The 12,045-nt window shown below is 41.6% G+C and overlaps 1 protein-coding gene across 1 annotated transcript in view; it reads right to left on the bottom strand.

Annotated features, from left to right (window-relative positions):
- The window catches only part of TRHR (thyrotropin releasing hormone receptor), a 37,746-nt gene extending 26,513 nt beyond the window's left edge, over positions 1 to 11,233 (bottom strand). Inside the window, exon 1 of the mRNA XM_029924060.1 lies at positions 10,445 to 11,233. Within this exon, the coding sequence (XP_029779920.1) occupies positions 10,445 to 11,233 (789 nt within the window). The remainder of the gene's footprint in view (positions 1 to 10,444) is intronic.
- Positions 11,234 to 12,045: the final 812 nt, after the last annotated feature.

Here is a 12,045-nt window from a genome sequence, read left to right as displayed (position 1 = left end):
GTGGGAGGACCTCTCTTCTCTCCTTCTCTTTAACCCTCTGGACCCCCTTTATCCTACCAGCTTAAGCCTCGACCAATCCTACCTTTATTTGCTTTTCTCTTGCCCTTATGGTTGATATTCTATCAGCTCTGGAGCAGGAGTGTGAGTTCAATGCCGGCTTTGCCACAACCAGCTGTGTGACCCAGAGCGGGACACTGAGCACCCCCAATGCCTTCACATCCTCTTTTATAATTATTACTACTTCCTGGGATTGTTGTGAGGATTTAATGAGTTAGTGCAAATAAAACAGCACAGAATACATAGTAAAAAGCCAGTGACACTTAGCTTCTGTTAGGTGTGTGAGTTTTGCACTGCATTTATGCTTCTCTCTGGACATATAGTAGGAGCTCAGGAAGTTTTTACTAATTTGATCTTGTTAATATGCTGTGAGATGATCCTGGAAGATCTATCTCTATTACAACCTCTAAACTTTATCTTCCTCAGGAAAGAATTACCAGTTTACATTTTTGCTGTGTCATGAATAAGGAGGAAGTAAGTGACATTTCAAATATAGCATTCAATTTAAATACAATAAATGCGAATTACTGAATATTTGAATATTTGTTATGGACTAGGCATTGCCTTGTAGCAATCTTATGAGTGGGTTTCATTTGTATCCTATTTTACATATGAATAAACTGAAGTATCAAGAAATAAAATAAATTATCCAAGTAAAAGAGCTGGGACTTATGTTCCCCTTCCTTCCTTCCTTCCTTCCTTCCTTCCTTCCTTCCTTCCTTCCTTCCTTTCTTCCTTCCTTCCTATTTTAGAGGGAGAGAATGAGGGAGGAGAGGGGTAGAAGAAGAGAAAGAAAATCCCAAGCAGGTGTGGAGCCCAATGCGGGGCTTGACCATGACCCTGGGATCATGACCTGAGCTGAAATCAAGAATCGGATGCTCAACTGACTGAGCCACCCAGGTGCCCCTATGTGTTTCTGACTCAGAGCTCACGCTCACCTGCCTTCCAGTACATGCCCAATATATGGACCTCTTGATCCAACTGCAGCCCAAGGTTGAAATGTGAGATGCAAAGATAGGTGTGAAAGCATCAAGAGTGGGGAAGGCATTACAGGTGGGAAAAAATTGCATGAGCAAGATTGAAAATATAAATGAGACTAGCATGTGTGGGAGAATCTGGTATGAGATGACTGAATTGATGGGGAAGGAATAAAAACAGGTAAGTCTGCTCTCCTTTGTTCTGTGTAAGTGACTTACTCTGTGGGAGGCTTGCTTTCCAGCCTTAAGCACCCCGTTCACCCCTCCCTGTTGCCTCTGCTGCGCACTGTACAGCCTGACCTTCTATTTTTCCAACTGGTTTTAATGGCAATCTTTGATACTTCACTCAAAGTTCCTTAAGATATTGACTACCACTGTTTTTCCAGAGCAATGCCTGGCATGTAATTGGCACTCAGTAAATGTTTATTGAATTGAAGAAATAATGGATAAAACAATGATGAAAGTGTCAGACTTTAGAGAGTTTAAGAGCTACTCAGAGGAGATTGGGGATATTCCTTTTGAAAGAAGATGATGTGTGCAAATTGTTTTAGGAAAATTAGTCACAAAGGGACACTTAGATTTATTCTCATCTTTATACCTCTGCTGACATTATCTTCCTTCCCTGAGTTGCGGTCCCTCTGCCTCTCTGGCCATCCTGTTCTGTGCTGCTTTCTCATTACAGAGGGGATTTTAAAATCTCATCAGAAAGCGAACAGGATTTTGTATAAAAGGTAAATTATTATTTGAGTCTGCCATATTTCTAAGTTAGCCTGTCCTGTCTGGGAGGGGAAATCTTCATAAAATCTACTCACACAGTCACCATCATACCAGGTAATTGCTAGTGTGGCTAGTTTGGAATAAAAAAGGGATTCAATAGGGGTGCCAGGCTGGCTAAGTCAGTGGAGCATGGGACGCTTGGTCTCGGGGTTATGGGTTCGAGCCCCATGTTGAGTGTAGAGATTACTTAAAGTGAAATGAAATACGACAAAATATTTTTTTAAAAGGCAAGATAATTGCAACTAAAATCAGAGAAAACTAGAACATAAATTCACAACAATTTTTCATGGAGCAAAATATTACTGGAATTGACCAAACCCCAAAGTAAGTATGCATGTACTTTGCACAAATATTTACCAACCAACTCTCCACAAAAAGAGGGAGACACTGAATTGTCATATTTGCTGATTTCTGTAGTTTAAAAAATGACACCCATGGCCAATTGTAAGCAACAGCGTGCCATCACTGAATGTAGAGCTGGGAAGACATGCTAACAACCTACTCTTCCAAAGCCTGCATTTTTGGGGCTGCAATGCACGACTATGTATACATACTTCTGGAAGCCTGCTCTATGTCCACACAGTGCTGAGGTCACTGAGAACACAAGGTCCTTCTCTTAAGGATGTCAGTGGCAGTGGAAGGTGGACAGACCAAAAATAATGATGCTAAGAATTGCTAAACTAGCAGTATATGCCAAGTATTATAGAAACATAGGTAGGACATCTAACATACATAGTTATAGATAGGCATTTAGTTACATAAATCTGCCTGAGAAATTCAGGGAAGATTTGGTGGGGTACCTGGGAGCATCAGAAGATAATTGGGAGTTTACCAGATGAAGGGCATTCTGGCTGAGAGAACAAATTCAGAGAACGACAAATAATTCAGGCTCACTACAGCATAAAGTATAAGTTAGGAGAGCCACAAGAGAATAAGCTGAAAATGTAGGAAGGAGGCAGGATCTTATCTGTTAATGCTAAGATATTTAAATTGTAGGCCTCAGGGAGCCATACAAATCACTCGGATAACATATCTCTGTGTTGGAGCAATGCCCTAGTGAGAGACGCGCATAGAATGATTTGGGGGAGATTGGAATTGGAGACGGAGGGGCCGCTGAGGTGTGTGCTGAATTAGAGCAGGTGGGCAGTGGTGAGTGAGGACAGTGGTGGCATGTGTGGGGGACATAAAATAAGAGAGGAGCTAGAATGACTCAGACTTGGGTATACAGGGCAGAGGGCATCTCAGAAGGACTCCGGAATTTCTGGGTTGGAACTATCAAATAAGAAAGAAAGAGGAAGATAGGAGTTTATGAAGAAAATAATGGGTTTAGTCTCAGACATATTGGATTTGATGCACTTACATGATGTCCAAAAAACAATAAAGTGTTTGCCAGAGACTCATAAGTGAGCACGGACGAGAGCAGGGAGAATGACAAAGGGCAGGGTTGTGGAGGCCAGAAAGGAGTCAGGTGCAACAGGGTCAGACTACCTTCCTCAGACAACTGCTCTTTGTCACCCACTGCAATGACATCAGCACTAGACCGTTCTATCCCTGAACCTGCCCAGCCACTTCCCAGCCTGTCTTCTGTCAAGCTCTGCTTCTTCTTCCTCTCCTGGTCTTCTTGGCATAGTTTTTACACATTCTGCCCATCTTTACAGACTCAGCTCAACGCCACATACTCCAGAAAGCCTGCCTCCTTTCTCCCCCATTTCACCTCTCCTCTCCCGATGCTGTGTCCTCTATCAGAACACAAGGGGCTGCTCAGCGTTGTGTGTGTGCATTGCCACCAGGAGCTTCTTGAAGGTGAAGAGGTCATCTCTATATGTCCCTGGAGCCTCCACACTTAGGACAGTGCTAGGTGCTTCTTGGATTATGAGTGGATGCTTCATTAAATTGAGGAAGATATTGATTATAAGGTGCTTGCCTGCACAGTTTTGTGTGGTGTTGACCTCGCTCTAGCTTTATATTTCTCTCCCTTCCCCCACCCATAAAGAAAAAGGAGCCGAACGACATGGCGCTGGCCCAGCCTTCCTCTGTCTGGAGCTTGGGAGATCTCCTCGCAATTTGAAGAATTCACAGGGGGCTCTGTAAAGCTTTACAGTTTGTCATTATCAAGGTTAGCTGATTTTAAGGTGTGTGTGTGTGTGTGTGTGTGTGTGTGTGTTTGGCCAAATTAAGAATGCTGTAGGAGTATAGGTTTTTCCCTTTTTGTAGGCATATTGGAAAATTTATTTTTCTCTACTGGTGAAATTATGGCACGGAGCCGCAAGTATAAAACTAGGAATAAACAATGTTCATCTAACCAAGGGACACAAAGCACATAACTGCAGGGGATTTTCACTGAGTTGGTTTACGGGGTATGTACAGAATCTTTTCTTACACAGGATGTGGATGGGAAAATGGAAAGCTATTCACTGATAATAAAAATAAGATGGCTCACTTAGACACCTGTATGCCAAGTGACAACAATCATACTTTCCTCCCATCTTAGAGACCTTTATTCTAGGAAGGATAGAGTTGAGGCAGGACAAATGAAGCAAATAAAACAATTAGAAATAAAAAAAGGATCTGTGAAAACAGTCACAGTAAAACATGAGAAACCTCAGATTTAGGCCAATGCTGAGTAGTTTAATATAATTAATTTGCCTGGTAAGATTAGCCATTGATTAAGCTCCCTAGACAACTTTAAAGGATTCTATGCTTCCAAATACCAGCCCTACTGCCTGATATTATACCATTATATCTCCTTTCACTCCCTTATGGCCCCTCCAGGGTCTTTAAGGATTTTCCTTGTTCAAGGTTTTTTCTTAAAAAGTAAGTAGTCAATTAGGGTGCCTGACTCTCAGTTTTAGCTCAGGTCATGATCTCATGGTTCTGTGAGTTCAAGCCCCACATTGGGCTCTGTGCTGATGATGTAGAGCCTGCTTGGGGTTCTCTCTCTCCCCCTCCCCCTGCCCCTCTCCTGCTCTACTATCTCTGTCTCTCTCTCAAAAAAATAAACTAAAGAGAATTAGGGAGAGCGAGGGACACAAATCATGAGAGACTATTGAATACTGAAAATGAACTGAGGACTGAAGGGGAGTGGGAAGGGGAAAGGGGGTGATGGTCATGGAGAAGGGCACTTGTGGGGAGAAGCACTGGGTGTTATATGGAAACCAATTTGGGGGCGCCTGGGTGGCTCAGTTGGTTGAGCGTCCAGCTTCACCTCAGGTCATGATCTCACAGTTTGTGGGTTCGAGCCCCATGTCAGGCTCTGTGCTGGCAGCTAGCTCAGAGCCTGGAGACTGTTTCAGATTCTGTGTCTCCCTCTCTTCCTGACCCTCCCCTGTTCACGCTGTCTCTCTCTGTCTCTCAAAATTAAATAAAAAACAGGAAGGAAAAAAAAAAAGGAAACCAATTTGACAATAAACTATTATAAATTTTAAAAAGAAATAAAAAATTAAAAACATGAATAAACTTTAAAAAAGCTTGAAACACTTTTAAAAAAAGTAAATAGCACTGGAGGCAGGACTTGGAGGGAGGCATGAGGAGAAGGGAAAAGACACATTTAAGCGCTTTCTTTATCTCAGTTCTCTATTTTGCAGGAGCCCCTCTCACCCCTGGAGTGTGCCAGGGGCTGGAGATCAGTGTGAAGGCACAGGTGGGCAGAGAGCAAAGATGAATTTTGTCACCTGCGTGTCACTGGGTTTGAACAAGGAGTCTATGAGTAATTGTTATTCCCTTGTTACAGATGAGAAAATCAAGGCTAAGAGAAACTGAATCAGTCTTACCCACTGTCTTTTACTCTGCTATTCTCCTTGAGAATATTAATGTCAACATTTTATAGAGGGGCAGAGTGTAAATTATATATACATATATATTTCTGTAATTATATACAAAAGATCAAGTGAAAACATAAGAAAAAGAATAGAAGCAAATGCTAATAAACTGTGGTTTGGAGAGGTGGGGTTAGAGATGCCTTTTTCTTATTCTCAGTTTTCTGTGTTTTCCATAAAATGCACAATTGTTTTTGTATTGTCATCAGCAATAACAATAGCAAAAACAACCAAAGGCATGTGTCACTTTAAAAAGGAAAACTGTAGGGTACCTGGGTGGCTCAATCAGTTAAACATCCAACTTAAGCTCAGGTCATGATCTCATGGTTTGTGGGTTCGAGCCCCGCGTTAGGCTCTGTGCTGACAGCTAGCTCAGAGCCTGGAGCCTGCTTCAGATTCTGTGTCTCCCTCTCTCTCTGACCCTCCCCTGTTTGCTGTCTCTCTCTCTTGTCTCTCAAAAATAAATTTAAAAAAAAATTAAAAATTTATTTTTTAAAAAGGAAAGCTGCTTTTGTTTCTTGGGCTAGCAATGTTTCTCTGGTAAGGTAGAAGGCTAGTAAGAAATGTATAGAAACAAAGATTGGAATTTTAAAGGATTCTTTTTAGGCCAAGAAAACCCATAATGAAAAATTTGCCATAAACTCAGAGCTTCTATTTGGACTCTGTTCCACAGTTTTACCACCAGAGAAAAGAGGAACTAATTAGAACAAATGAATGCAAAAGAAAATTGGTAGCCTGATCCATACAATGCTCTGTGCACCCTTTGGAAAGTAAACACTTGCATTGAATGTATGTATCCATAGTATAGTCTGTTACCAAGATGTTTCAGTGCCTTCAAAGTTCCAAAGGATGCAATCAATTCTTTTGAAAGATACAGTCAGTAATAGAGATACTTGATCTACACCATGCTCCACATGGGAATTGGCACTGTGTGAATAGAGCTGAAATGTGACAAACGGGACCATTTACTTCTTATCTCCTCAATATCAAAACAACCAATTATAAAGCAGAAGGTTTAGTCAATCAGACAAATATTTTTTCTACGCAGGTCCAAGCCTTGATTTTGAGTAATTTATTTCACTGAATTTACAAAATATTTAGTCGGTTTCCTAAAATGTATTTAAATCTCTAATAGGAGGAAAAAAAAGATCTGATCTGGATTTTCTGCATGGGGGATACAAATTGAAAACAAAAATGCACGTTTGTCCCTTACATATAAATGCTCTTTTATTTCCTTTTTAAAATGGAGTTCTCTTAGGCTATGCACATTTTACTTTAATAACTTGGTTAGAAAGACCTGGCCCAGACAGAGTATTTATTAAAATTAAATTAAACTTGCCTGAAAGGAAAAAAAGAGGCAGAGAAAATGTTGAAATAAAAGACCCTGGGTTATAGTGGGTGGAGGTTTGAGCTTTTTGAGGATTTAAGAAAAGAACAATTTTAGGAGAGAAAAAGGTCAAACGAGAGGTGCATTGATTTTGGACAAAATGGCTCTCCTGCCTGCGTCTCACTCCCGCTCGGTGATCCGGGCACTTGCGTCTTCTAGGCTCAGAGCCCACGTGCTGTGTTGTCTCCCCCAGGGCGTCCGTTATGTTCACGCCTCACCCTTTCTTTCTTTGAAACCTATCTCTTGTTCGCACTTACTTTACTTTCTCCTGATAGAGAATCTTACTGCCTCATGCCTGAATCACTCCCCACCATTTCCAAGTGGCCTTTCTGCCAATGGTCTCCTGCCCCTGAATCTGTCTCATCCACACGTTGATCACCACCCCCAAATTGTGTCACTCACTGCTGTTTCCTGCTCATCACCCACAACTCCTTGCTCTGCCTGATCCTTGGGGTCCTCCACAGCTCCTTCTCTGTCTTTTAACCCCTCCACCCCCCCATTCCCATTAATACAATCTTTTTACTGCTCCCCCAAATACGTCACTCATTTTAATCAACCAAATCACTCAACACCATCAAAAATCCCACTCCGTGTGCCCTTCCTTGTCTCCTCCAAACCTATAACATTCTCATCCCAGCCAGGTCCTGTCCTCTTGACTTTAACTTTCCAAATGAGCTCCATCTTTTCAGAGCCTTTTCATTTTTTTAAGTATTTTTTAATGTTTTATTGATTTATTTAATGTTTTATTTATTTATTTAATGTTATTTTTGAGAGAGAGACAGAGAGAGAGAACACAAACAGGGGTGCAGCAGAGAAAGAGGGAGAATCAAAATCCAAAGCAGGCTCCAGGTTCTGAGCTGTGAGCATGGAGCTCAACATGGGCAGGGCTTGAACTCATGAACCACAAGTTCATGACCTGAGCCGAAGTCAGATGCTTAACCGACTGAGCTACCCAGGCGCCCCATTCCAGAGCCTTTTCAAATGCCACCTCTTCCATGAAGCCTTTTCTGATCCCTTTAGCCCCATAATTTCCTTTCTTTTCTCTGAACTGCCATTGCATCTGTAATCAAGACTGAATTTCATGACGTGTCACTTAAATGCACTTCTATCAATTTATACGCCATCCTGTGTTTCTTAATGAGGGCATCACTGGCGTTTGTGACAGGGCGCTTCTTTAACCTGCAGGCCTGTCTTGCACATTTTGGGACATTTGGTGCCACCGCTCTTGAATGCTATTGGACAGTGATGTTATAGAGACAAACCCAAATGCTCCGAATACATTCCCCAAAGCTTTAATTATTCAAAAGATCCTTAGAGAGATTACTGTGTCATATACACAATGGTGACTGTACCTGGTATTCTAAAGACGGAATCCTTAACTCTCTTACAGTTGCCAACAGCTTATAAACCTAGAAGGAGGCTAACTGATGGTCGGGTGTTAATCACCGTTCCATTTCATAAGATGTCCCATTGAACCCTCATACCAAGCCCGGATGCTCTATTTATCTTCACTTTATAATGAGGAAACTGAGGCTCACAGTGTTCTGCTTATTCAAGGTCACTCTCCTGTTTGATTAGAGACTTGGCATTTAAGCCCAGGATTGTTTGGGGCCAAATCTTTGACTTTTTCTCCTACCTCCAGCCTCTATATAGAACCTATCTGTAACAGCTTTGAAATACGAGTGTGAACATGTAACATAATTAGCAGTTTAAAGCACATTATTAATGCTGATAGGTACTAATGACTATAATTGAATAGAAGGATGTTAGTACAAACATTTTTTTTAGAATTTATAACAAGAATATAAATTGGAGTCTAATGAGCAAATTTACTTGCTGACCCTCTTCGCTGTAGACATTAAACCATGTTTGATCTCTAATTGAGATGCACATATTCTTTACTTTCTTACTGTATTTGTTAATGTTTGTCTTGGCAGCTGGTCAACAGATCTCTCTAAATTTCCCTTAATCAAGTTTTGGGTAATGGATGGCCAGACATGCCCGGCATGAGCTGGCATTGCTAGACCCAAGGCAGTAGGGATCTCAGAGCCGGCAGCTCCCACGTCTTCTCTGCCTAGGATGGAGTATTTTCAATCATAAAAGTTCTATAAGTCAAATCTCACAGTATTATTTAAAATAATTTAATTATTAATATAATAATAAATATAATTATAAATAAAATAAATATTTAAATAAATATAATAATTTAATTATTTAACTCTTTTTAAATTGTAGTTTCTTATGTATTTCATGCATATCTACAACACCGATATTTATTAGTAGCTCATTTCAGTGTGTGCTCATATGTCCAATTAAAATTCTTCATATCTCAGCTAATCTAGAGTTTAGGAAGTAATAGCATGTATAATTTATATGCGTACTTTTTAAAGTATGCTTCCTCAGTTTCTATCTATGCACACAGGAAGAACTGCATTTCCTGCAGGGAGAGAGAGTGGGAGAAAGACACAGAGAGAGAGAGAGAGAGAGAGAGAGAGAGAGAGAGAGCGAGAGAGAGCCAGTACTGTTGATTTCAAGTTTTCTTTTTCAGCTATGAGAATAAATGTTTACCACGTGTTTATTCTGTTTAGCAGAGAAGGAAAAGGAACCAAAGGCTAAGTTCATATGTAAATATAGCTGAATGTGTACAAGGTATAAAAGTATTTTATTCCTATATTGTTTATAAGCCTTTTATACTATGACAAAGTTGCACTCCATCCACTAATAAAACCACTATTCAATCATAACCACATCCACAGTTGGTGATCTGAAAGCATAAAGGGAATTTTAGTTATGCTTACCAGGAAAAACAGACATTTAAAAAAATAAATCATTTTTTGGTGACAAATTGAGCTTGGTGTTAGCCTTTTTATCAGAACATTTCCTGAGCAAAGTGCATTTTCAGGCTCTGCATGCTGGGACATTTTGCAGGGAGCTGGGGGAGAGGGTGACAGAAACTTTCCCCACTCAAACTCGGAAGTCCAGGAAATGACCCCCTCTCATTTATGTCTCAGTGAGCAATTGTCCAATTATTGCTTTGACTCATCTTTTCTCAAACTGTCTTATCAAATCTTTGTCATGTAATAGAATTCTTAAAGAATTCTTCTGCTCCCCACAGAAGCCACAAATGGTGTATTTTGATAGCATTTCCCAGAGAGTCACAGACATTTTAAAGGTGGATTTTTAGAGTTTCTGTTTATATTTGCTTCTATCTTAATAGCACCTAAATTGATACCTGCTGATATGCTATCACATTTTCCCCCACCTATTTTCAGAGATGGATTTCATATGTAAAGCAGAAGCTTATACTGTGAAACATTTGCATGACTGTATTTTGGTTTTGCCATCAGCTAAGTAAGGCAGAGTGGGTCCCGTCCCGCAAGGGACTCTATCCCCCATTCCTTCTGTGGGCTCAGAGGCTTTGGTTTGCTTACCTGCTTCCTTGAAGACACTGTGCTGTTGAAGCATCTATTAGAGGTCTTTGAATTCATATTCTTGTTCTGATGGGTCGAATCATTTTTCGATGTCTTAGAGTTTTCTTTAGGATCTGAAGGGATGGGATTTAAGAAGAGGATCCTCGCTATGAATCCATAGAGGACGGTGGCCAGTATCATCGGCATAACGTAAAAGACACCAAAGTCTATTAGGTAAATAGGTGAGTAGTAATTCCTGGAGATCCTGTAGCCACAGGACACCACAATAGCATCTTTGTAGGTGCTAATATTGAGATCCAGCAAGAAGAACCAGAGCATACAGTAAATCGACGTGAAAGCCCAGACAAAGATGATGATCTTTTTGGCTCTGGAAAACGTGCAGAGAAACTGGGCTTTGATGGGGTGGCAGATTGCTATGTACCTCTCAATGGTAAAGGCTGTGATGGAACAAGAGGAGGCGTTAATGCCCAGGTACTGGAGGTAAGTGATGCAGAGACATCCCACATAGCCGTAGACCCAGGACCCATAGAGACTGTCTGTTACGTTGGGGAGGCCCGCAGCCACCAGGACCATGAGATCGGCTACTGCCAGGCTCACCAGGTAGCAGTTCGTGGGGGTCCTCATGTGCTTGGTTCTCATGACCACCAGGACCACCATGATGTTGCCCACGATGCCCAAACCACAGATAATGAGCACAAGGAAGATGGTGACCACTTGGTATTCTAGGGCCACCACTGCTCTGGGCTGAAGCTGCGTTTGGTTCAGTTCACTTACTGTCTCGTTTTCCATCTCTAGTGACTTGAAGTTTCTCTGAAACACGGCTCAAAACATCCTCTTCCTGGTGTCCTGCCTTTATCTCAGGGTTTCTCTCCCCCTGTGAAGAGTTATAGTCCAAATCTGTCACTGTTTCAAACGGAGCTAGTCACTGACAGGTAGCTCTCTCTTCCTCTACTTTCACCTCCTGTGTTTCTACAGTAACAGGGCTCACATGTACTTCTGAAAACTCCCTTTAAGGTAACTCTCGTGTAGGACGGAGCAACTGTTTTTGACCAGCTTAATAAGAGGCACCTGTTTCCTCTTAAGGGTGAAAAGCACCTAAGAGAAACAGAGAAAGCTCCCTATTTTGAAAGACTGCCCAAAAGGAAAAACTGAATGATACCTGCTAGCTAAAAAATAAATACAGAGAGACCTCTTAGGTGCTTGGGAAATGTGTAAAGAAGACAAACGTACCAGGGGGAAATGGCCAAGAGGCTCAATGATGAAGCTTGGTAGGAATTTAGCGTTTGCCTCCTTGGCTCTCCCATGGTGGGATTGCCTGGCTACAAAATAGCAAGTCCGTGCGCCTACATTTCCCTGTGCCCCTGCCCTGCCTTCCCAGTAGCCACCAATTTCTTCTCTTACCTTTTCTTCTGTGGCGCTGCCTGCTTTTTCCAGGTGGATGAAGCAGTAATAAGTCCAAGTTTCTAATCGTGCAGGAGGTCTCGTCTACTTTGTTCACGGGGAGACCGATTAAGAGCGCCCAGTCTTCAGACCCGCAGTTCCTCTGAACCCTCGCAGCCCTTTCCAACTGCTGTCAGACCGCACAGCCACTGCGGGAGGCG

The sequence above is a fragment of the Suricata suricatta genome, chromosome 15, assembly GCF_006229205.1.
Source record: "Suricata suricatta isolate VVHF042 chromosome 15, meerkat_22Aug2017_6uvM2_HiC, whole genome shotgun sequence".
NCBI lineage: Eukaryota > Metazoa > Chordata > Mammalia > Carnivora > Herpestidae > Suricata > Suricata suricatta.
The sequence above is the reverse complement of the archived record's forward strand: the minus strand, read 5'-3'. Positions and strand labels throughout refer to the sequence as shown.